Source organism: Euleptes europaea, chromosome 11, assembly GCF_029931775.1.
Source record: "Euleptes europaea isolate rEulEur1 chromosome 11, rEulEur1.hap1, whole genome shotgun sequence".
Taxonomy (NCBI): domain Eukaryota; kingdom Metazoa; phylum Chordata; class Lepidosauria; order Squamata; family Sphaerodactylidae; genus Euleptes; species Euleptes europaea.
Window position 1 is genome coordinate 18,024,535 of NC_079322.1, and position 24,898 is coordinate 18,049,432.

The 24,898-nt window shown below is 45.9% G+C and overlaps 1 protein-coding gene across 1 annotated transcript in view; it reads left to right on the top strand.

The window, feature by feature from the left end:
• Positions 1-2,780: 2,780 nt before the first annotated feature.
• Positions 2,781-24,898, top strand: part of LANCL2 (LanC like glutathione S-transferase 2) — a 29,915-nt gene continuing 7,797 nt past the window's right edge. The window contains exons 1-6 of the mRNA XM_056857039.1: positions 2,781-2,999; positions 6,943-7,065; positions 8,736-8,853; positions 17,186-17,393; positions 22,693-22,840; positions 24,221-24,367. Coding sequence (XP_056713017.1) covers positions 2,781-2,999; positions 6,943-7,065; positions 8,736-8,853; positions 17,186-17,393; positions 22,693-22,840; positions 24,221-24,367 — 963 coding nt within the window. The remainder of the gene's footprint in view (positions 3,000-6,942; positions 7,066-8,735; positions 8,854-17,185; positions 17,394-22,692; positions 22,841-24,220; positions 24,368-24,898) is intronic.

The following is a 24,898-nucleotide window of genomic DNA, read 5'->3' on the forward strand; positions in this document are numbered from 1 at the left end:
GCAAGCTCAAAAATCACATTGATTTACAATTAAAAGTTCTCTATTATAAAAAATACTAGCGGTACCTGGCCACGTGTTGCTGTGGCCCAGTCTGGTGAAATGGAAAAGAAAGAAAAGAGAAAGCGCACGTTTCTAATATGTTTAATTTCACAATGCAAAAAGCATGTTTTTACCTGTCACAGGTGTGACATCTATATAATATCAGTATATTAAAAACACGCGCGTATTCGAATGCAACGTTGTGCCAACATTTCAAAGCAATTGGCGAAGAGCTTTCGGAGATTTAAGATCTTGAACAAACGAACATTTACATTTTTATTTATAGAGATAGATTGATAGATAGAAGATAGATAGAAGATAGATAGAAGATGATAGATAGAAGATAGATAGAAGATGATAGATAGAAGATAGATAGAAGATGATAGATAGAAGATGATAGATAGAAGATGATAGATAGAAGATGATAGATAGAAGATGATAGATAGAAAGATGATAGATAGAAAGATGATAGATAGAAAGATGATAGATAGAAAGATGATAGATAGAAAGATGATAGATAGAAAGATGATAGATAGAAAGATGATAGATAGAAGATAGACGATAGATAAAAGATAGACGATAGATAGACGATAGATAAAAGATAGACGATAGATAGACGATAGATAAAAGATAGACGATAGATAGACGATAGATAAAAGATAGACGATAGATAGACGATAGATAAAAGATAGACGATAGATAAAAGATAGATAAAAGATAGACGATAGATAAAAGATAGATAAAAGATAGACGATAGATAAAAGATAGATAAAAGATAGAAGATAGATAAAAGATAGATAAAAGATAGATAAAAGATAAAAGATAGATAAAAGATAGATAAAAGATAAAAGATAGATAAAAGATAGATAAAAGATAGATGATAGATAGATGATAGATAAAAGATAGATGATAGATAGATGATAGATAAAAGATAGATGATAGATAAAAGATAGATAAAAGATAGATGATAGATAAAAGATAGATAAAAGATAGATGATAGATAAAAGATAGATAAAAGATAGATGATAGATAAAAGATAGATAAAAGATAGATGATAGATAGATGATAGATAGATGATAGATAGATGATAGATAGATGATAGATGATAGATGATAGATGATAGATGATAGATGATAGATGATAGATGATAGATGATAGATGATAGATGATAGATAGATAGATGATAGATAGATAGATGATAGATAGATAGATGATAGATAGATAGATGATAGATAGATAGATGATAGATAGATAGATGATAGATAGATGATAGATAGATGATAGATAGATGATAGATAGATGATAGATAGATAGATAGATAGATAGATAGATAGATAGATAGATAGATAGATAGATAGATAGATAGATAAAAAGGGCAAGAGTCCAGCAGCACCTTAAAGACTAACAAAAATATTTTCTGGTAGGGTATGAGCTTTCTGGTAGGGAGATAGATAGATAGATAGATAGATAGATAGATAGATAGATAGATAGATAGATAGATAGATAGATAGATATCAAAGTTTAATGTTTAACTAACAGTTATGATAACAGTTTATTTTCAAATTCCCGGAATTTTTATTTTGCACCTTGGGGTCCCTGCACCGAACAAAAAAGTCCTAGTGGTCCCTGGGCAAAAAAAAAAAAAGGGTTGGGAACCACCGGGGCAGACAACGTGGACCTTGACGGTCTGATTCCGCCGACGGCAGCTTCACGTGTCCAGCGCGCCCACCGGAGAGCGGCCGCCCCATTGAGCGTGCTTTGTGCCCGCCCGGACCCCCGAGCGATCCGAGGGGGGCCGGCCCAGCCCCCTTCCTGCCCGGCGCCCAAGCCGCCACCCACGCGCCTGCCTTTGCCCGGCCGCCCCCGCGAGCGGCGCGCGGCGCGGAGAAGGCAGCGGGCCAGGGCTCCTCCCCGCCCACCGCGACCCCCACCCCGGATCCCGGCGCCGGCTCTCCCCCTCGGCCCGCTCCAGGCTCCGCGAGCGGCGTCTGCAACGCGCCCCTCGCCTCCCCCCCGATGGTCCCCGGCGGCGGGCGGCTCCGGCTGCCCCCGCCCAAGGAGCTGCTGCTCTACTGCCTCCTCGTCGGCTTCTCTTTCCCGCTGATGCTGCTGATGATCGTCTTCTAGCATGACCCCCCCCCCCGGGGGGCTGCCCCTGCGGCCGGGGATGGACGGCGGGGAAGGGGGGTGGGGGGAGCCGGGGGGGGGGTCGGAGCTCCGGCTGGATCTGACCGGGTCGGCGTTTGAGGGTTGATCCGCGGGGGGGGGGGGGAGGTTGCAGCCCCCCCCCTCCAGCCTGATCCCCGGGAAAGTGCCCCATCCTTTGCAGGGCGTGGCGCTCCCGGGGAGGTGGCACCCCCGGGGAGGGGCAAGCGGCCGCAAGGAACGTCGACCGGGGGCCTGCCTCGGACGGAGGGGGGAGGAGCGGCGAAAGACCCCCACCCCCATATCGATGCTTCCCAGATGCTTCCCAGATGTGCCGACAGCGATGCTCCTAGAGATTGCGGGCTCGTGAGCAGCCAGCGCGGGCGATGAGCCGGGAGGCGTCGCTTTTCCACGGCGGGGGCCGCCCCGACACCGGCTGAAGCCCCCCCCCCCACCTCTCTCGGACCGGCAGCAGCAACCTCACCCCCCCCCCCAATATCCGCAGCGCCTCCTGCTTCGCGTTGCGGTTCACACCACGAAGCGTGTCCCGGGCGGCTTGCCGTGCCGCGGTGGGCGGGCAGGGGGCGTCGGCGGAGATGGGCGAGGGCCTGTCCAAAAGGCTGAAGCTGCAGCTGGGGGGCGAGGCGGAGATGGAGGAGCGGGCCTTCCACAACCCCTACCCGGACTACCCAGGCCACGGGGCCGGGCCTGCGGCCGGGGCCGCCGACGCTTCCCCCAGCGGCTCGGAGGGCGAGCGGGGCAGCCCGTCCACGCCCCAGGGGGGCGAGCCCCTGCCCTTCGGGGGCGACGGGAAGGTGAGTGGGGCTGGGCGGGCCCCGACGGCCCGGAACGCTGGGGCCCTCGGCGTTCTAGAACGCTGGCCCGGACCGCGGCGGCGCTTTGATGGGCGGGAGGCTTTTCGAACGTTCGCGGCCCGCCCCGCCCCGCTCCAGCCCCCCCCCCCTGCGGTTGCAAACTCGGATCATTTGCCCCCCCCACCTCCCTCCCTCCCAGTAAAAGGGCGAGGTCGGTTTCTAATCTGTCCCCTGCGTTAGAAGGCTCTCCACTTTTATACATTTTATGGTGATAAAACTGTTGTTTTTATAGATCTTTATATTTTCATTTATATAAGCAATGGGTAATACTGTCGAAGTCTTTCACGGTCAGAGTTCATTGGTTCTTGTAGGTTATCCAGGCTGTGTAACCGTGGTCTTGGAATTTTCTTTCCTGACGTTTCGCCAGCAACTGTGGCAGGCATCTTCAGAGTAGTAAGATGCCTGCCACAGTTGCTGGCGAAACGTCAGGAAATAAAATTCCAAGACCACGGTTACACAGCCCAGATAACCTACAAGAACCAATGTGTAATACTGTTGGGATGGCCCAGGCTAGCCTGATCTCGTCAGATCTCAGCAGCGAAGCAGGGTCGGCCCAGGTTAGTATTTGGATGGGAGACCACCAAGGAACTCCAGGGTTGCTATGCAGAGGCAGGCAATGGCGAACCACCTCTGTTAGTCTCTTGCCTTGAAAACTATATGGGTTTGCCATAAGTTGGCTGCAATGTGACGGCTGCTGTCTCTCACGCACACAGAGGCAAGAATTAGCATGGCAGACTAGATTATCATTTCACCTTACATCTCAGCTTTTAACCAGAATGGCTAAAAGATAGAGTTAATGATGGTTATGCATGATGTTGGCCCTGACCTGGATGGCCTAGGCTACAGATGTAGCAAGCTAAGCAGGGTTGGCCCTGGTTAGTATTTGGATGGGAGACCACCAAGGAAGACCAGGGTTGCTGTGCAGAGGAAGGCACTGGCAAACCACCTCTGTTCGTCTCTTGCCATGAAAACCCAAAAAAAGGGGTCGCCATAAGTCAGCTGTGACTTGACGGCACTTCACACACACACACACACAATACTGTTGTACAGCACTATTAAGTTTACACAGTTTGATGTGTTAACGTTTGATTGGGCAATTGACAGTATTAATGAATTCTGAACCTGTCCCTTCCGGGTACGTTTTTTCTATCACTCCTCCCCCGTTTTCTGTTTGCATTTCTCCCTTTTGATCTCCTTCGCCTCTCAGGCGTTTTGCGCACGCGCTTCGAGAGCGTGGAAAGGGTGCAAACGCTGGCCGGAGCAATGAACAAGACTTTTGGAGGCTCATGCTTGCGGTGCAGGATTAAACAGGGGTTCGGGAAGCGCCCTCAAAGGCATTCCACTGAGTTCCGGAAGTTTACGCTGGAATAGAGCATTAGTCTTTAAGGGTGCTCAGTGGACTCTTGTTTAATTCTGACACATGAGTCTAACAGGGCCGAAGCTGGAATTAGTCCCTATCGTGAAGACATGCTTCTGCATAAAATGTAATATAAGCTTATATATATATTATTCATTTATACCCTGCCTTTCTCCCCAAGGCAGCTCACATTATTCCCCTCTCCATTTTATCCTTACAACGACCCTTTGAGGTAGGTTAGGCTGAGAGAGTATGACGCCCAAGTAGGGTGGCCAACCTCCAGATAGTAGCTAGAGACCTCCTGCTATTACAACTGATCTCCAGCCGAGAGAGATCGGTTCACCTGGAGAAAATGGCCGCTTTGGCAATTGGACTCTATGACATTGAAGTCCCTCTCCAAACTCCGCCCTCTTCAGGCTCCACCCCAAAAATCTCCAGGTATTTCCCAGCCCGGAGCTGGCAACCCTAGGCCCAAGGTCACCCAGCAAGCTTCTGTGGCAGAGTGGGGATTCGAATGCAGGTCTCTCAGATCCTAGCCCATCACTCTCAACCACTATACCACACTGGCTCTCAAAATTAATGGGCCTTTCTGAAGCACCAGATTGCCTGGCTACTGGGGCCTAGTTTTCATTGTGGGGGGTGTCCTTTCTAACTGTAAGTGGGGCTCACATGATGAAATGTTCCTCCGCATAAAAACAAAACCCTTCCATGTAGAAAGAGCTTGTCAGAGATAAAGGTTCTCATGTAACTTTCTTCATGCACGGATCTCCCAGTTACAGATGTTAATACCATTGGCACCTTATTTTGTTGAATCTCGTAGAAGCAATGCTAAGCATCGGGCCATTATTGACCCATGGGGTGACGTCACATCCCGACATTTCCTAGGCAGACTGTGTTTATGGGTGGTTTGCCATTGCCTTCCCCAGTCATTTTCCCTTTACCCCTGGCAAGCTGGGTAGTCCAAGCTCTGCTCACAACCTGAGTTCAGTTCCGACAGAAGTCTCTTTTAGGTAGCCAGCTCAAGGTTGACTCAGCCTTCCACCAGTCTTAGTTGGCACTAAAACCTTTGCCCAAAGGACAGCTTCAATGTGTAGCCCCAATTTGAAGATCAAAATCTCAAGCCAATGTTCACTTTTTTTCTTTTTGCTTGGAGTCTTCAACTTTCCAAAGGAGATTTGCATAAAATTCATGACACGCGGCTTGCTAGTCCTGGGGACCAGTCTGTTCCTTTCCTCTGTTCCCCCAGCCTTCTCCTGTGCCACGGAAGCCAAGAAGGCCGCTAGCCTGTTCCCGTGGCCTCTTATGAGTTGGGGGGCAGCGCTCATCCGTACAGTAGTGCCAGAGGGGTTTAGCCTGTTTCATTTTGTTTTAGCCTGTTTCATTTTGCTGCAACAGAAGTTCACTGGAGCAAATTGCATTTCCATCTGGTTCATAGAAATCATGTATGTATTACATACATATTATTACGATGTATTACGATCAGGGTTTTCTTTGTTGGCTGCATAGGAACTGAGGCTGTGTTGACATTTGCCCCCTTTGTGGAAGCAATTCCACCTGATATCTAGGTGTTAGAGCACTGGGGGTGTGGGGGGGAGGTAGTTGTGAATTTCTTGCATTGTTCAGGGGGTTGGACTAGATGATCCTGGAGGCCCCTTCCAACACTATGTGTCTATGATTATTCTTCTGCCATAACCAATTGGCTTAGGTGTGCACCGCATGCTGCATTTATTCCTGCCACATCCAAAGAGCTCAGGGTGTGTGTGTATTTAATTCTCTCCTGTCCCATTTTATCCTGACAACAATCTTGTGAGGTAGGTTAGGTTGAGACAGAGGGACTAACTTTTGTCTGGTGTGTGCTGAAGGGAAGAGAGTGTTCTTTTGTGTCCTGGATAATCTTGGAATAGGCAGAAGCAACGCAAGATACTCCTGTTGTTTCTGTCTGCTGCCCGGCTCTGTTAAAAGGGGATTTGACAGCTGACTAGTAGATAATAGCAGTTGGCTACTAAGCCCAGCTACACAATTGGTGAGTACCCACAGAGGAATTAATGGTGCACCCGAGGCATAGGGTGGAACAGGCTTTTAAATTGCCAGGTCACCTGCGGTGAGTAAAAATCAGGTCCTGGTAGATAAACATGAACTCATGAAGCTGCCTTCTAGTGAATCAGACCCTTGGTCCATCAAAGTCAGTATTGTCTACTCAGATTGGCAGCAGCTCTCCAGGGTCCCAGGCTGAGGTCTTTCACATCATCTGCTTGCCTAGTCCCTTTAACTGGAGATGCTGGGACTGAACCTGGGACCTTCTGCATGTCAAGCAGATGCTCTGCCACTGAGCTATAGCCCCTGGGCTATCAGGCTAAGAGACAGTGGCTGGCCTTCCCTTTTCTCTCAAGGCCTCAGGAGCATGCCAAGGACTTGGGGAAGAGAGAGAAATTGAGGCATCCTGAGTTCCTGGACCATTTCAGTAGACTCAGTCGAGGGGAGGGTGAGATACCAGGTTCCTCCTGAACGTTTTGCTCCTGAGTTCAGCACGGCACAAAAGAGACCAGCCGTGAATTCCTTGTAAAACACGGCATGATCATCTTCTCCAGGACAAAGGCTTGCCAGAGGCTAGGGGCCCTGTTCCCTGGCGAGCAAACATTGGGAAGCCTGGTATGGGTATCAGCTTGGGGGTGGGGAGGTGCCCATCTTTTAATTTATAGACATCATTTAATGTTGAGATGATCTTAAGTCTGTGTGCATAGCTCTTCACTTCCAGTCATTACCTTGACTGAATCGCATCGCTGGTGCATTGATGCAGAATCATAATGTTTTGACAGCAGTTAAATTTAGTAGCAATGTAATGACGGATGAATGCAGGGCAGCCTGAAGAGCCGCCCTCAGACTTTGATGGTTTGCTTGTTTGTTTCAATTCGGGGGTTGGGGGGCACCTGGGAATGGAACTGACTTGGCAGGCTTGAGCCATTAACACTGAAGAACTAATGGAGATGTTTATATGCACCCTGACATGTTCATGGATTGCACTGCATGATCCATGTCATAAAGGTTTTATTTTAGTCTGGCCGATTACCTGGGTATCATTTGGAGTTTGATGATTCTTCATGGGAACGATCACCTGTTGGCAAGGATAGTTAAATCGGACGTATGATTGAGAGATGTCTGGCCAGTTGGGAATCGCTCAGACCTTTTGGTTGCAGTCGAGATACCCATAGAGGAGGGAAGGCAGCCTGGTATAGCTGGATCTCGTCAGATCTCAGAAGCTAAGCAGGGTCCATACGTAGATGGGAACCTATCGAAGATGACTGCAGAGGAAGGTAAAGGCAAACCCCTTCTGCTTCTCCCTTGCCTTGAAAGCCTCTCGCTGGGTTCAAGGTGGTTGCGACCCAACAGCACTTACATACATAGAGATACTTCTCGTCATCTTTGGGTAGATCACACATGAAATAGGCACACAATTTCCTGGAGTGGTTAAAGTGTAGTGGTTAAAGTGTCAGATTGGCTCTGGGGGATGCAGCTAAAAATCTGGCTCTGCCATGGAAACTTGTTGGGTGAGCTTGGTCCAGTCACACTCAGCCTAACCTACCTCACAGGGTAGGTTCCCAGTGGCAACTTTGCTTAGAAGCTTTGTAGGGGCCCAGTTCGTTTTCGGGCCACAGTGTGTGTGGTGAGGGGCTTCTGGCTCCCTCCTGCCCGGTGCTGTTTTCCTGAGCTGAAATAGATTCACAAGGGTCATTATTTTGCCCAGTCGGGGTGGGAGGGGGGGCTGCACATGGGGGAAATAAACATGACAAAAATCCACAGGATTCAGAATTTGGAAAAAATACTGTGGCAATTCCTTTGTCTTTAAGACACTTTTGAGAAATCTGTTTTCTTTCTGACTGGCTAACCAGCTATATTGCTGAATGAATCCTATGGGATTCTGAATTGTAGAGAGAGAAGACAGCTAATAGGACTTATGAAGGGTCCTAAAAAGAGACACACACCCCTTGCTGACGCTTTCTCTGCCCCACAGATCAGGGATGTCAAACTTAACACCCGGGGCCCGGATCCGGCCCCTTGAGAGCTCTTATCCAGCCAGCCGAGGCAGCCAACCCTTCCCATGGCTGCTGGGCCTGGCCGGACCAAGTGACTTTTATGTCACATCCTGCCCTTGTAACAATTGAGTTTGACACCCCTGCCATAGACTGTAAAAGGACAGGAAGTCTGTCTTTAGTGTAGAAAATTATCAACTAAATATCAGGCTTGCTTTGTCCCCCTCTCCTCCCCAATTTGCTTTTTTAAAATGTGTGCGCCAGATACAATTTCTATTTTTATGTCAACAGATCGGCTTTTACTTTGAAAAAAAGGTCACTGCGAAAATGCAGGATTTGTTGCAGCAAATGGAAGAAGGGCTGAAGACGGCAGACCCCCATGACTGCTCCACCTACACCGGCTGGACAGGTAAGGTGCCTCGGTTGCTGGGAAACTATCAGAGTTACAGCCGAGGTTGGATTTTAAAATCCTCTTGGATATTACCGACAAAGGGAGGAAGCTTGCATTCCTAGGTTTTTCAAGGCTCGGGCTTGTTAGTTTCCCTTTTCATGTGTTCTTTTTTGATATTGTTCTTCCATGAAGCTGCGCTCGAAGTGTTCTGTGTTGAGAGCAGAAAAGAATCGCAGGGACGGGATGCCTCCGCTGACCCCAGTTTGTCGTAAGAAGTAGACAGTGGGGACACGTATAATGGTGGCTGAACTCCACCCACTTCCTTTCCTCTAATTAGGCGGAGAGGAGAGTTCTTGCTTCATCCCCTGAGCAACTCTGCGGCCAGCTTTTCTCAAGCAGAAACAAAAAAATATCTCATGACCTGCTTGGATAAATCCCGTTTATTAGAGGAAACCAGTCTAACAAGGGAAGGTTGTTCCACCTGCTGAGACTCACTTCCAGTCACCTCCTGGTTGGAAAGCAGCTGGTTGGAAAGCAGTGTTGTGTGTCTTACCCCAAACCATAGAGTTCCAGAATGGTGTGTGACACGTGAACTCATGAAGCGGCCTTATACTGAATCAGACCCTTGGTCCATCGAAGTCAGTATTGTCTACTCAGACCGGCAGTGGCTCTCCAGGGTCTCAGGTCTTTTAAATCACCTACTTGCCTGGTCCCTTTAACTGGAGATGCTGGAGATTGAGCCTGGGACCTTCTGCACGCCAAGCAGATGCCCTACCACTGAGCCATGGCCCCACCCCTAGAGACCAACAAGATTTTCGGGGGTCAGTGCTTCCTTCGCCACCAGATACGTCTAAAACTACCCTAAAGAGAGTTATTATCTTTTAAGTCCACTGAAGTGAATGGGCATAGAAGAAGAAGAGTTGGTTTTTCTCTACCTGTAAGGAGTCTCAAAGCAGGTTACAATCGCCTTCCCTCCCTCCCACACACACAACAGGCACCTTGCGATGTAGGTGGGGCTGAGAGAGTTCACAGAGAACTGTGACTTGCCCAAGGTCACCCAGCAGGCTGCATGTGGAGGGGTGGGGAATCGAACCTATTTCTCCATATTAGAGTCCGTCACTCTTAACCACTACACCACGTTGTAACTTATCTTACGATGGCACTGTTAGGAGCCTCTCCTCCATAGGTTTAAGAAGTTGGGTAAGGCCAATTTGTAAAGGGGTGCTTTTGAGAGTCTAATACTGTTTTCCTAATTTAAAATAGTTCTGCTTCCATTATATTGGAGAATTTTATGACTCCAGTTTATTTTTAAAAATATTTTTCTGCGAACCTGGGCCTTTTCTCAAGTTTGTAGAAAGATGGTATATTGTGTGGTATATTCATTACCCCAATCTCCAGATTTAAGTATTCACTGATGGGGCCATGTTGCGAATTAGATACATTGATTTTTAGAGTTGTTGAAACTCTTGTAAAAATAAAGAGGTGCTGTTATGTTAAGTGCCAGAAAAAAGGAGCAGGAAAGATGGAGATATGAAATAGAAAAAAGCAACCCAGGACTTAGTTAAGAGGGAAAGGATCAGTAGTGAAGAGAGGAGAAAGGAGAAAGAAGAGAATGTGGATAAGAGAGGGTTTAAAATGGGAAGGTAGTTGAAAAGAAAAAGGGGAAACTTAAATAGGATCAAATATGGGGATGGAAACCAGAAAGGGACCTTTAACAAAGGAGAAATATGAGAGCTGGAGAAGACCAAATAAGCAGGTTCAGGATGGAGGCAAAGCAGATGATGCTTGGCAAGAGAACAATCCACAGGAGGAGAATTATGGAAGGCCAGGAAAGGGTAGAAAATAAGCTGGTATCCTTGGGGAAATACAGATAGGAAATAACAGATTTTAGCAATATTTAAAAGTTAGAAAGGGCAAGTTTTGCAGTGAGTTGAAGGAAAGGAGAGAAAGGAATAAAATATCAGGTACTTTAGAAGAAGGAAGAATTGGGGTGTTGCTTAAAGTAAGAAGAAAGGAAGAAGTTGTAGATGCAGAAGGAGGACCAGCCAATGGCTCAGATAGAGGGAAGGCATCCAGCCAGAAATATCACTGAGGCAAACATAAATATTGGAAAGGGAAGAGAAAGATAGGAGTAGAAATGTAGAGCTGTTTTAACAGTGTGAAGAATAAGATCAACAGGAAGGAGGTGGAGAGAAGAAGACCTAGAACAGACCCTTAAGGACCTCTGGTAGGAAGAAGGAAAGGAGTTAATAGAAAAGTAACTTTCAGAAAGATTGGAGTAAAACCAGGAAACCACATATCCCTCCAGTGCTAGAATGGTCAACAGTATCAAAAGCTGAAGAGAAGAGCAAGGAACAGAAAATTGACTGTGACATAAAAAAACAGGAGATTGTCAAAACCAGAAGTAAAACCAGATTCAGAGGAATGAACAGGAGAAAAACTTGATTAAGATGGACCCAGCAGTGAGTTAGCAGAAAGAAAGTTGAGGCATTGAGAAACAGCAGGATGTTGATGGATTTTGGAAATGAAAATGGAGTGAGCACAATAGAGAAAGAAAGAAGGTCAATAGGAGGTTTGCTTAGGGTGGGAGAAAATAGCAGACCTCATGAGAAAGGTTAAGAACTGGAGCGGGGCAGGGGAAGTGCAGTAGAGCTCTGAATTAGAAGGTGGAACAGAATCAAGTATACAGATTGCTGCTTTAGAAGAGAACTGGAAAAGGTCGTCAACTAAGATAGGAGTTAATAAGAAAAAAAGAGGTCAAGGATAACAAAACCTTATCCGAGAAGTAATGAAACTGTAAGATAGAGGGAAAACGGCAAATAGTAAAATGGCTTGAATCCTACAGAAATCTCACCCCTCGTTCTGTCTGGAGATTTTTTTGCTGCATCCAACCTGTTACCTCAAAGAACTGGCTTAAAGCCTTAAAACAAAAAAGGTTCTAGTCTTTATGTGTGTGTACGTGCGAACAATAACTGGTATAATCTCTAAATTTAAGCAGTGGCTGAAATAGATTTCCTATGGTGAAAGATAGGGAGTCAGTACCTTTTTTAACCCCTTGCTTCTCTGCATGGCAAGAACAGCCAAGATAAATAAATCAGGATCGTTAAATTGCAGTTTAGTAAAAAAAAAAAAAAAAAAAAAAGCTAAATACAGCAAATGGGCATAGTTCATACTGGTTGCAGAATTTTGTTTTTCTAGATTGCCTGTGTGCAGAATTCTAATTTGTGTTGTTTTTTAGACCACCTTTGCAACAGCCCAGAGTATTCTTTCATGGAAACCTTGTTCATTCCAACTCTGTGCTTGTCGCATAGCGTAATCCAAATGTGTTACGTGATCCATGTTTGGTGTGTGAATTGCCCCGTTTTAGAGTGGATGGTGGGGTTATGCAGCTCCCGAGTTGCCCTCTGGCTTTGCTCCAAAGAAGAGTTAAAGCTGAGAGCGGCTTGGCTTGTGCTTGGATTATTTCATTTTAAAAACGAGCGACCCGTGTTTTTCCTGTTGTTCCTTCCTGAAGTCCCTTTGGAAGGCTTTGGAGCGTTGGAAGCAGATGGTGCTGTAGGTGGAGCGATGACAAAATTCTGCCATTTGCAGAGGGCTTGCTTCTAAAGATGGAAGTTACTTTCTGGGTTCGATATTTTTTTAAAAAAATTAATTGCCTTGTCTCCCCTGGCATTCCTTTAGATAGAGTTCTGCTGCTGTGATTGATGGAATCCGCCACTAACCCCCTCTAGCGTGATCAGGAAATTATCCTTTTGCTTGGAACAAGAAGACAGATGGATGAGAAATGTTAGTCCCAGGGAATGTGGCTCGGGCTTTGTACATTAATGTTCAGAGTGGAAAAGATTCCTTTGATTTGCATCTGGGTTAAGTATAAAAGGGGGGAAATAGACAAGATTATTTACCGAACATATTGCCATTCTGCCCTTATTACAAGAACCTCAGTGTGCTGTACTTAAGTTGATCCATTACAACTTAAGTACAGTGTGCTGTACTTAAGTTGATCACAACAGGATTCTGAGGTTAGGCGGGCGGCAGCCCGGCAGAGGGCCTTCTTGGTTGTGGCACCAAAACTCTGAAACTCTCTCTGGCCCCCTTCTGTTGCTATTTGCTGCCAGCGGGTGACGGCTTTTGTGCTTTGTCTGGCATTTTCCTCAATGATTCCTCCTTCCTGCCCTGTGTCTTAATTGTTCTTTTTATGTGTATGTATGTGTATTTTACTGTGTTTTAACTTGGTTTTAATATTGAGTTTTTTTCGTTTGGCTGTAATGGTTTTTAAGATGTGGTTTTTATGACGTATGTTTTTAATCCATTAACTGCCTTGAGAGCCCTGATGAGAGCAGAAAAGCAGGGCGTGCCTTTTGCAAATAAAAATAATACATTCAAATAAACAACCCTGTAAGGTAGATTAGGCTTGGCTGAAGGCACACACCGAGAAGATATCGTTTTGAAACCATGTGGGATGAAAAGCTATATTTATTTATTTATTTAGATAACGTATAGCCCCCCATTTCCCTCCCCATTGGGAACCCAGAGTGGTTTATAACATCATTATCCCTTCCTAGATTTTATCCTCACAACAGCAACCTTGTGAGTTTGGCTCAGGGGGAATGACCGGCCCGTGGTCTCCCAGCAAGCCTCCACAGCAACTGTGGTGATTTGAACCTGGTCTGATCCGCTAACCACTCTACCTCTCTGTCTCTTGTAAATACCTTAACTTCCTGTTCCACTGTCACTGTCAACGTAGTGTTCTAAATGATTCTGGGCAGGCCTGATTCAGGTACAGAAATACACTTAAGAAGCCTTAGGCGTCTGGTTAGTTTTCTTACATTAGGGCATTAATCTCCTGGCAAGAGATACTCCTCATTTTTTGTGTTCATTTTGGGTATAGTACATGAGTAAAAATGTTACTAGAGCACCTTGCCTCCATTTGATGAAACATAATTATTTGATGAAATGTTTGATAAAACATAATTATTTTTGCATTGACTAACTCATTACATAGAGAATTAAAGGAGGGCAGTTATTTGAGCCCATAATTGTTTTTTTTCCAAAAGTGAGCAGCTCACAAAGCTTTGATCAGTTCAGTTTTCTGTGTTTATAGATTTACAAAATCAGCTTCTGTAGATAGCTTATAGATATGGGTTTACATCTTCAGGTTCTCGTTGTCCGTATGCTGATTTCTTAACCTTCCCAGTTTACAAAAGAGCCTTCTTTTGAGCAAGATTCAATCTATTACCCACAGCCGTTTTGAGTGGGCGCTATTCTAAAAAGCCCTACTCCAAGCGTCTATGTGGGTGTGGAACTGGTTCTATCAAAACCATGGAGCATGTCTTCTTTTATTGTAGACAATATTAGCATTTAAGAGCACAGCTCATCAATCCATTAATTCCTGATATAGACATGCCTGTTGCAAATAAGCTATGATTTCTGCTTGGTGGTTGTGATCCAGCTATCACGGTTCCAGTAGTCAAGTTTATTTTGGATTTATTTGAATTTAAGAGACACAGGGATAATTTAAAGAACATATATACAATTAAATAAATTATATAAAATAAAATAATTTTTAAAATTCTTCCCAGCAGTTCACTGTGGTTAGCTCACAGCCTATTGGCTAGGAGCTGTACCAGTAAAGGGATGGATGGATGGATGGATGGATGGTTTGCTGTCCCAGCTGGTAGGGCTCACATACAGGGCTAAGTACCTTCAAACGTCAAGCACCATACAAGGTTATCTAGACTCAAGTGTCTTTCTAAAATATATAAAAGCTGTGTTCAGTTCCATCTTGCTTAGGGTTGCGAACCTTCGGGTGGGATTTGGAGTTCTCTTGGAAGTACAACTGATGTCTAGAGACTACAGAGATCAGTTCCCTGGGAGGAGTGTGAATTCTATGGCATCGTGCCCCTAGTGAGCTCCCTCTCTTCCCCAAACTCCGTTCTTTCCAGGCACCGCCCCAGAATTTTCCAAGGCAGAGTTGGTGAACCCATTCTCACTACTCTGTGCTCTGCAGACTGAATGTGCAGCCCACAGCTAAGCTGACCGTCTCTGTCTTCGTGCCTCTGGCACGATTGAGACCATTGATTGTGTTTTGTTACCTTGCAATCAGTGGTCTTTGCTACAAGAACTTCCGATCTCCTATTTTGAATAAATACCTTCTGGCAGTATCTTTTCTGTTGGCCTATCTTAGCCCTGCAGTGTCATGAGCTGTGGCCCAATTTTTGTCTGCCGTGATATCTGAGACACTCTTCCGCAATGCGTTAATACAGGGGTCCTCAAACTTTTTAAACAGGGGGCCGGTTCACTGTCCCTCAAACACTGTTGGGGGCCGGACTATAGTTTGAAAAAAATATGAACAAATTCCCCACGTGTGCGGGGGAGGAGGTGGCAGCCGAGGGGCTCTCCGGAAAAGCATCCTCCTCGCAAGCCCGGACCTTCCCCCTGTAGTGGTTTAGAGTGGTGTTTTGGAGCGGGGACTCTGATCTGGAGAACTGGGTTTGATTCCCCACTCCTCCACGTGAGAAGCGGAGGCTAATCTGGTGAACCTGGTTGGTTTCCCCACCTCTGCACGCGAAGCCAGCTGGCTGACCTTGGGCAAGTTACAGTTCTGTTAGAGCTCTCTCAGCCCCACCTGCCTCACAGGGCGTCTGTTGTGGGAAAGTATGGGAAGGGGATTGTAAGGCAATTTGAGTCTCCCTTTAGTGGTACAGAAAGTCGGCATGTAAAAACCAAGGCCATTTATGCACTGGAGGTTTTGCCTTGGATTTGCTGCTCTCCAGATGAACATTTTCCCCATCCGAATTCTCCAAACTCTGCCCGGGGGTGGGGGGAGCTTGCTTTTGAGTTCTGAGAATTCGGATGGGGGAAATGTGCATCTGGAGAGCGGCAAATCCAAGGCAAAACCTCCTGTGCATGAATGGCCACAAGTCTTTTTCTTCTTCTCCCTGGAGATATGCCCACCCCCCCAAGGGGCCCCTACAATTACCTCCAGGCCACAAGGATACCCCCGGGAGGAGAGAGAGCCCCGAGCCGTGAGAACGCTGCTCGACTGCGGCCAAAACAGGAACGCCAGGGCCACGGGAGGCTGGGAGGGAGAGCGGGGAGGGGGCGACTGGGCACGCGCGAGGCAGCAAGATGCCTCATGTGCCCAGGAAAGGGGGTTTTGGGCCAGCGAGGGTGGGAGGAAGAGGGCGACTGGGCGGCGCACAAGGCGTCTTGCCGCCTCACGCCGCCCAGTCGCCCCCTTCGCCCTCTTCCTCCCACCAGGAAAGGGGGTTTTGGGCTGGAGAGGGAGCAGGGAAGGGGCAACTGGGGCGGGAGGGAGGCTTCCGGCTGGGCACATGCGGCCAGGAAGCCCAGAAACGCTCTGGGGAGGGGGGCAAGGGGGGACTGGCTTTTTCGGTCCCCGGGCCGGACAAAAGCCCTCCGGGGGCCGGATCCGGCCCTCGGGCCGTAGTTTGAGGACCCCTGCGTTAATATGACAATTTGGGGTCTCGTATTTTTTAACGGTACTTTGTTATTGACAATTATTTTTATTTTTTGTTTTGTAAATGTTTTGATGTGATTTGTATCTGTCCGTACAGTATTTTTGGCTCAGGACCTCTGGTCAAAGGAGCTATTTGTTAGTAAACGAAAGGACTACTTTTTATCATAATAAAAAACATCAAAAATAGTGATTTACAAGTGTTGGACCTCAACCGATAAACCAGTCCTTGGACTATATCTTCATTTCTGTATTTAGTTGGACAATCTTGCCATTTTCATGCGCTTCTCACACCTGGGCCCAGACGCATAATATATCTACTAGTATTAATTTTATTTCTGGACATATTATTTTGTCACTTTTGTTCCTTACCCCTCTCCAAGGTTGTACTGTTATGGGTCTCTGGATTTCCTCTTTGGCATGTGTAGCTGAGAGACCAGCCCTCTTTCCTTTGCCAACTTACTAAAAATGAGTGGGACTTTCTTCTGAGTAAATCAATTTAGGATTGTGCCATATGTTTGTGATTGAGTTAATATTGTGTTTTTCGCCTCCTTGAGCGAGGATTTTTTTAAAAAGTTGCCAGCATCCTCTGGGTTAGGTTGATCCAGCCTACAACCATAAGCAGGTTATGCCAAAGTGGATCACTGAAGCATGCTTATTATGTATTTATCGGGGATTTCTTTTTAAGAGTTGAAAATGAGGAAAAACATAGGATAAAAACTGAAATTCCAGATCCAACTTTCAGGCCAAACCTGATCAAAGATTTGTTTAGCTTATTACTTTTATGATTTGTTATCGTCTTCCTTTGATACAAAGATGGAGATGCAAAACATAAATGAGGTGCTTAATTTCTCTTGTGTGTGGTTATTTCAGGGATTGCTCTCCTGTACCTTCAGCTGTATCGTGTGACGGGTGAGCAAACTAATCTCCAGCGATCCTTGGATTACGTGAAGAGGACCCTACGCAATCTGAACGGTAGAAGGGTCACTTTCCTCTGTGGTGACGCTGGACCCTTGGCGGTGGGAGCAGTGGTGTACCACAAGCTCAACATAGAGAGTGAATCCAAGGAGTGTGTGACAAAGTGAGTGTCTAGTCTGACAGCATGTTTATATGTGTGTGTGTGTGTGTGTGTGTGTGTTAAGTGCAGTCAAGTCGCTTCCGACTCATGGCGACCCTCTGAATCAAAGTCCTCCAAAATGTCCTATCTTTGACAGCCTTGTTCAGATCTTGCAAATTGAGGGCTGTGGCTTCCTTTATTGAGTTCATCCATCTCTTGTTGGGTCTTACTCTTTTCCTGCTGGCCTCAACTTTTCCTAGCATTACTGTCTTTTCCAGTGACTCTTGTCATCTCATGGCGTGACCAAAATACGATAGCCTCAGTTTAGTCATTTTAGCTTCTAGGGTCAGTTCGGGCTTGATCTATAACCCACTCATTTGTTGTTGTTGTTTGCCAGCCCATGGTATCCGTAACACTCTCCTCCAACGCCACATTTCAAAAGAATCTACTTTCTTCCTATCAGCTTTCTTCAATGTCCAGCTTTCACAGCCATACATAGTAATAGGGAACACGATGGCATGAATTAACTTGTTCTTGGTGGCCAGTGACACATCCTTACACTTCAGAATCTTTTCTAGCTCCTCCATGGCTGCTCTTCCCATGTTTATATAGAAAGTCCAAACCATTTGGGATGCTTGCCTGAGGTAAATTGCAGGGCTGCTTCTGGATGGGCGCGGGGCATGCAAACATGATGCTACCATGGCGGCGGCAGCAACCATTGTGGAAAGGGGTGGGGAAGGCATCCAGATACAACCGTTCCTGGGCCACTCATTGCCAGTGCCTCACCCCCTCTCCTCTTCCTTTCCCTTCGTAGCATCTGTGCATAGCACAAATTGAGCTGATCGTCCAGCCTGGGGCCCCAAACACCCTCCTCACTACCAATCACTTTCACTTCCCCTGCTGAACCACATTGTAACACTGCAGAGCAGCTTGGCCTGGAAAGGGAAGAAAACCCTTTAAAGTGGCGGGGTGAAGAAGAAGAATTTGTTTTTATATGCCGACTTTCTCTACCACTTAAGGAAGAATCAAACCGTCTTACAATCACCTCCCCTTCCCCTCCCCACAACAGATACCCTGTGAGGTAGATGGGGAGCTCTAAGAGAGCTGACGGAGCTCTAAGAGAGCTGTGACTAGCCCAAGGTCACCCTGCTGGCTTCATGTGTAGGAGTTGGGAAACAAATCCAGTTTACCAGATTAACGTCCGCCACTCATGTGGAGGAGTGGGGAATCAAACCCGGTTCTCCAGATTAGAGTTCCCCACTCTTAACCGCTATACCACACTGGCTCTCTCCCCTTTGCTCTAGCTAAAAGGCAAAGGCCTGACAGGCCAGGGGAAGAACAGAGATGACCCACAGAACTTGATGACTGCTACTCCAAGTGATAGCACATACGTTTGAAGGATCAACGGCTTATTTACCAAACTAAAGACGCACATTGCCACGAACGCAGTATTATTTTCAGTGGAGACTGCTTTGTGTAGCGTGTTTTCCAAAGAGAGGACATGAAGGAGGGTTAGTGAAGAGATGGGGTGAAGGAGAGTAGAAGTTAACCTACAGGAACGTAGATGTAGCCTATGAAGCTTATTGAGATAGAAGATGAAGAAATGTGAGCCATCAGAGATGGTGGACTAACACTCCATTGTGCTAATACCTCATCTTTATGCCAACAGTATGTCAATTTTCTCCTCCTCTAGCAACAGATGGTAGTTATATGGGGAAGACAGGGGTCATTGGCTTTTCAGTTGCTGGTTAGGTTTGCTGTTTCTGTAAGCCTCTGGCCCTCTTTGTCACTATGGAGACTTTATTAGTTAATTGCTGCTATTTCGGGCAGTTACAAAATCTGGAGAAAGCTGTCCCATCATACAAAAGAAACTCACTGTTGTTGAGGTGACTCAGAGTCGATTTCCCCCAGTTGGTGGTGGTTGTGTTTTTTTGGTTTTACCCTTCCTCACTGCAGCCACACAAAACATTTTGACTGCAGCCCTCAACTGCTATGGGAAGGGCGAGTTGGGGGTCTTTGTAGGCAAGTGCAACCATAAGCTTGGATCCTGCCTAAAAAAGTTGGGGACAGAAGGATTCCAGCCCATGGAGTATGACTTCCTCACCATGTTCCTCCTGATGCAGTCCAAAAACCAGCTTCTCGGGGATGGGGGACCCACAGGAATAGTGGAAGGTGGGGGTGGAAGTCTGCTACGGGAGGTAGGAACGGGCAAAAATTGCACCCACTGCATTTCAGGTGGAAAATAGTTTTGTGCTACACATTAATAGGTAGCTGTTTATTCTAGGGCATCTCTTCTTAAACTTGGCCCTCCCTTAAACTGGGAAATAAATGGAATGAACCACCAAATGTAACCAAAAGGGGGGAAAGTGAATACACCGGCAGTGCTTACACTTCTCCCAGGCCCATCAGTGAAACGGTGCTGGGGTTGCCTTAGATTATGATAAAATTGATTTGAAGGGAGCAAACATCCCCCCAAAAAAACATCAAAGCTCAGTGAGCTGCTACATCACCCTTGTATGCAATCATTCACGTAGTTACCTGGGGTAAGTAGAAGAAACTTCCAGGCGATCACAGATGCATAAGATACCAAAGAAGATGTAGGTTCCTCCTGAGGTATGAGAGACCCAATTTATGTTCTTAGTGTATATTAATATTTATGCTACTAAGTCCAGAGATCTTTGGGATATGTTCATCTTCCATTTTTTTGGAGCCTGTCCCAGTATTTTTCAGGGAGTTATAAATGCCAAAGTGTTTGCAGGATGCCTGTCATGCTGTAGTCATTCTGTTGACATTCCTTGTCATGCCCGATGTGGCAGATTAGCTCTCGAGGGTTTTGTTTGGCTTCCAGCACGGTTTATATTTAGCAGCTGCATCAATCTCCCCCTAATCCACGACCCCTGCCAGATTAATCTCTGCCGTGGCTCTTAGCCGGAGATGCTGTCTCTGCGTGGACAGAATAAAACTGGAGAGCTACTTTTCAGATTCAGATGCAGCCAGACTGTTTCGGGGAGTAGGAGGGAAGAATAAAATAAGATTAAGCTTGGGATCCTGAGCGGGCTTAATTGGAAATAAACTCCACTGAAATCAATCAGGCTGACTTCCAAAGTAAGTGGCCGCCAGCCAGAAAGCAGTTGGGGAAAGGGAAAGCTCTGGAAGTACAGTTGGATAGTTCATTCCTCTCTTTCCAAATCTCTCTCCCCCCACCGTCTTCTGTTGGAATTGGATACTGAAATAAAGATTTTGAGCAGCTTGCAATATGGCAAACAGATACCATGGCATGGAGGGGAGGAGCCAACCCTCTGTGGATTGTTTCATGCACTCACGTCCACTTCTGGGAGCCAGCATGGCGTAGTGGTTAAGAGCGGTGGTTTGGAGCGCTGGACTCTGATCTGGTGAACCGGGTTTGATTCCCTGTTCCTCCACATGAGCTGCGGAGGCTAATCTGGTGAATTGGATTTGTTTCCCCACTCCTACACATGAAGCCAGCTGGGTGACCTTGGGCTAGTCACCGTTCTCTTAGAGCTCTCTTAGCCCCACCTACCTCACAGGGTGTCTGTTGTGGGGAAGGGAAGGTGATTGTAAGCCGGTTTGATTCTTCCTTAAGTGGTAGAGAAAGTCGGCATATAAAACCAACTCTTCTTCTTCCTCGATTTCTCTACACTTGATTACTGATAGTAATGGTGGAGGTGAGAGCTGGTACCGTGAATGTAAGGCGAGACACCATTTTGCATGGCTGAATAAGTCCGAGTATAAATAATGGGGAGTATAGGTACCAAGTACACTGAAGGTATAAAATATAAAGTAGTACCTATAATGTATGTGTACAGCAATAATTTTATACGGTATATGGGTTTCTAATATAAATCAAATTTTTACTAGCATACAATGTTCAAGAATACTGTTGATGGTCATAGTTTAACATTTTCAATGTTCAGCATAGTTTGTGAATGTACATACATTGTGTTTCTTTAAGTCAATTATACAACTTTTTTGTTTTCCTGAAATTTCTCTACAAGTTGAAATATTATCAGGTAGTTAATTCCGCAGGTGAAGTTCACATGTGGTTCACACAAATCAAATCAAACCTTTATTGGCATAGATCTTTTAAATACTATATTCAATGATTAAAATGCAATCTTTTGATGATAAGATATCGATAACCTAGTTAAAACCTCTGAGTTTTAAAATGCTATATATTCAGTGATTAAAATACAATCTTTGAACGATAGGATATCAATTAACTGGTTAAAACCTCTAAGTCTTAAATTGCTATATAATCAGATTGATAGCGTTTAGCTTTGTGGAAGAGCTTGGCGCAGCCCTCCTACAGAGGTTTCCAAGAATCTCGCTACCATCAATGTTGTGTGCGCATTACTGTCTTTTAATAGGTAGCGCCCTAGGGCCACATCTGTTTGGGCTGGACTATTCTTAAGTAATGGTAACCGTGGTTCACACATTCAAGTCCACTCCTCGATTTCTCTACACTTCATCACTGATAGTAATGGTGGAGGTGAGAGCTGGTACTGTGAACGTTAGGCGAGCCGCCATTTTGCATGGCTAAATAAGTCCAAGAGCAGCTTATGGGATAACAGGCTGGAAGCTGATCAGATGTCTCACATTTTGTAGAAGATGGTGTTGGATCTGGTGAGAAATCTCAGTGATTGTGGGGGAGAGGCAATTTCTGTCCTCCCACTGCCGACCTCTGACCTCCCCCATCATGATGTTCCTGGGAGTCCCCTGCCCCCCCCCATGAGCAGCATTTAAGGGGTGTTTGGGGTACAGCAGGAAGGGGAAGCAGAGAAGGCATGACAGAAAGATTTCCATTAGTGGAGATTTTCAGCAGGATCCAAGCAGTTTTTTTCTGTTTGGAACTAAGCTAGTTCTGCAGACTCTCTACTGCTTCTTCTGGAGGGGGTGGGAATGTGACTTCCTTGGTGTCCTTTTCCAATTATGGTAAAGAAAACTTGCTTTTTGGAGAGCAGAATGTGAAAAAAAACTGATCTAGATTAATTTTCTTAGGTGTACCAACCAATATCGGGTAATGTTTTTTAAAGTCTAAAATAACTTTGGATTGAATTAGTCTTGCACGTGAATTTACTTGCCCGCACAACCTTTAATAGCTCATCTGTCCATTTGTGGTTCAGCAGAACGGAAGCTTGGTTTCTTCTAGCTAAATAAAGTTTTCCTGCCTGATCACCTGGAGGTGGTTTATATTCACCCATGGCGACCAGGAGAGCGGCTGTTTACAAGCCTGGGTTGGCTATTACCCCCACACAAGGTTAAGGACCTCGTATGATTTTTCCCAATTGTGTTTTTGTTCCAGGCTCTTGCAACTCCAGAGAATAGTCCTCAGCACGGATTCTGACCTTCCGGATGAGCTGCTTTACGGAAAAGCCGGTTACTTGTATGCCTTGCTTTATTTGAATACTGAAATCGGCCCCGACACTGTGCCCCAATCAGTTATCCAAGAGGTAAGAGAAGCCGTGATTTGTCGTCCATGATTTTTCATGCTCCTCCAGATGGTAGGACATTCCAGGAAGTCAGTTTCCTTATGAGGAAAGAGCACTGGAAATATGTTGTGGATCCCACATCTTACTCTTAAGAAGAAGAATTGGTTTTTATACCCCGATTTTCTCTACCTTTAATGAGTCTCAAACTGCCTTACAATCACCTTCTTTTCCTCTCCCCACAACAGACACCTTGTGAAGTAGGTGGGGCTGAGAGAGTTCGGAGAGAACTGTGACTGGCCCAGGGTCACCCAGCTGGCTTCATGTGTAGGAGTGGGGAAACCAACCCAGCTTCACCAGATTAGAGTCTGCCACTCGTGGAGGAGAGGGGAATCAAACCTGGTTCTCCAGATTATAGTCCGCCGCTCTTAACCACTTCCATATATTTGGAACTCAGGTCCTGATGAACAGTTTTCTGTTCTCCCATGCTGTTCTCCATAATCCCTGGACGATAATTCTTTTTTAAAGGCATCTCTATTCTCTCATGCTAGCACCGATCTAGTACCTGTACCAGGAAATCCTGTCTCAGCATGATAGAAGGGCCATTGTTGGGATTGCTGTGCTGGGGGGGGGGGTGTGCCGTGTTCCTGTTTCTGGGTGTCGAGATAAATAAGGAAGGTGGCCTAGAGATCGCCCTTCCATATCAGAGGGGAGGCACAGCCCAGCCTTCAGAGAACTCGGTAGGGTAGAATCCAGAATTGCTGCATTTGTGGGTTGCTGGAGAATGAGACTTGTTCTCCAAAAGGGTCTCATTAGTAGTGTTGTGTCTCAGTTGTATCTAGAAAGTGTATTCTGCCTCCAAAGAAGGAGTCAAAATAATTAAGAAGATATGACTGTTAGTCGGATCAGGGACAGTGCTGTTTAGCCCAAGTGATGTCATAGGCACTGTCCACTAGGTTCACGACACATTTGTAAAATCACACCCTGTACAGCCCTGTGGGGTGGAGAATCTCTTTTTTCCCCTTCAACAGAGTATTGCTGTTTACAAAAAACAATATGCAAGTAACAATCATGCTAAATGGAGAAAAACTTGACCCCTTGCAAGAAACGAGTATCGACTACATGTATATTGTATAAAAATAGGTTTGGCCGGACAGACTTTTGGAGTGCTCTTTGAAAAGGCAGTTGCCATGGGAACATTACCAGCTGGTCCTGTAAGATGTGATACTTGCATTTGAAAAATACTGTTTGTGGCTCATCTGTCATTGTGAATCTCTTGAGATGTTTGTTGCGAGAACTGTGTATCGTCTAGGGACCTAAATGACATGGCCCCGGAATGTGCCTGTCAGATACGAGATGTTCTCTGGCATTGATTGCTGTCTTCCGTTATCTCTGTTGCTTTAGGTAGTGGATTCCATCATTGCATCAGGTAAAAAACTTTCCCTGGAGGAACGGAAGGCTGAACGCTGCCCATTGTTGTACCAGTGGCACAAGAAGCAGTACGTTGGTGCAGCGCACGGTGTGGCGGGGATCTATTACATGTTAATGCAGGTAACGTTCTTTGTCATTGGAGGCCCTTGTTCTCACCTACCTGTGACAGAAATCCTTCTCCCAAGTGTGGATTCAGGTTGTCATTTCTGAGCAATAAGGGAAACGTCCTCCACATATGCCCAAAACTGCTTGTCTCCTTATAGTGATACCTCGTTTTATTGCATTTTGCTTTTTTGCGCTTCACAGATATTCCATTTTTGAGCATATCTGTCAGCACCATTTTCCCAAAAAGCAAAGTGAACACTATCAGATGTGCATAATTGAATCCCATTCTTCTTGGCACAGAATTTAGATGACCTTGGTGCTGAATTTAAAGAAAAATGTTTGGCTTTGATGCTAATCCCTGGGTGCGCCCAGAATCTCACCCAGCTGGTTACAAGGAAGTACTTACAGCTGCTTTCCTCGCCTGCCCTTTTTCTGGGATTTCATGCAGAACACCCCCTGGTGCACTTTGTCGCCATGGGTTTAGAACAAGCAGCAAGCTTTTTGAAGCAAAGGGTTGAAGACACCGAACGTCAGGCAGACCTGGGA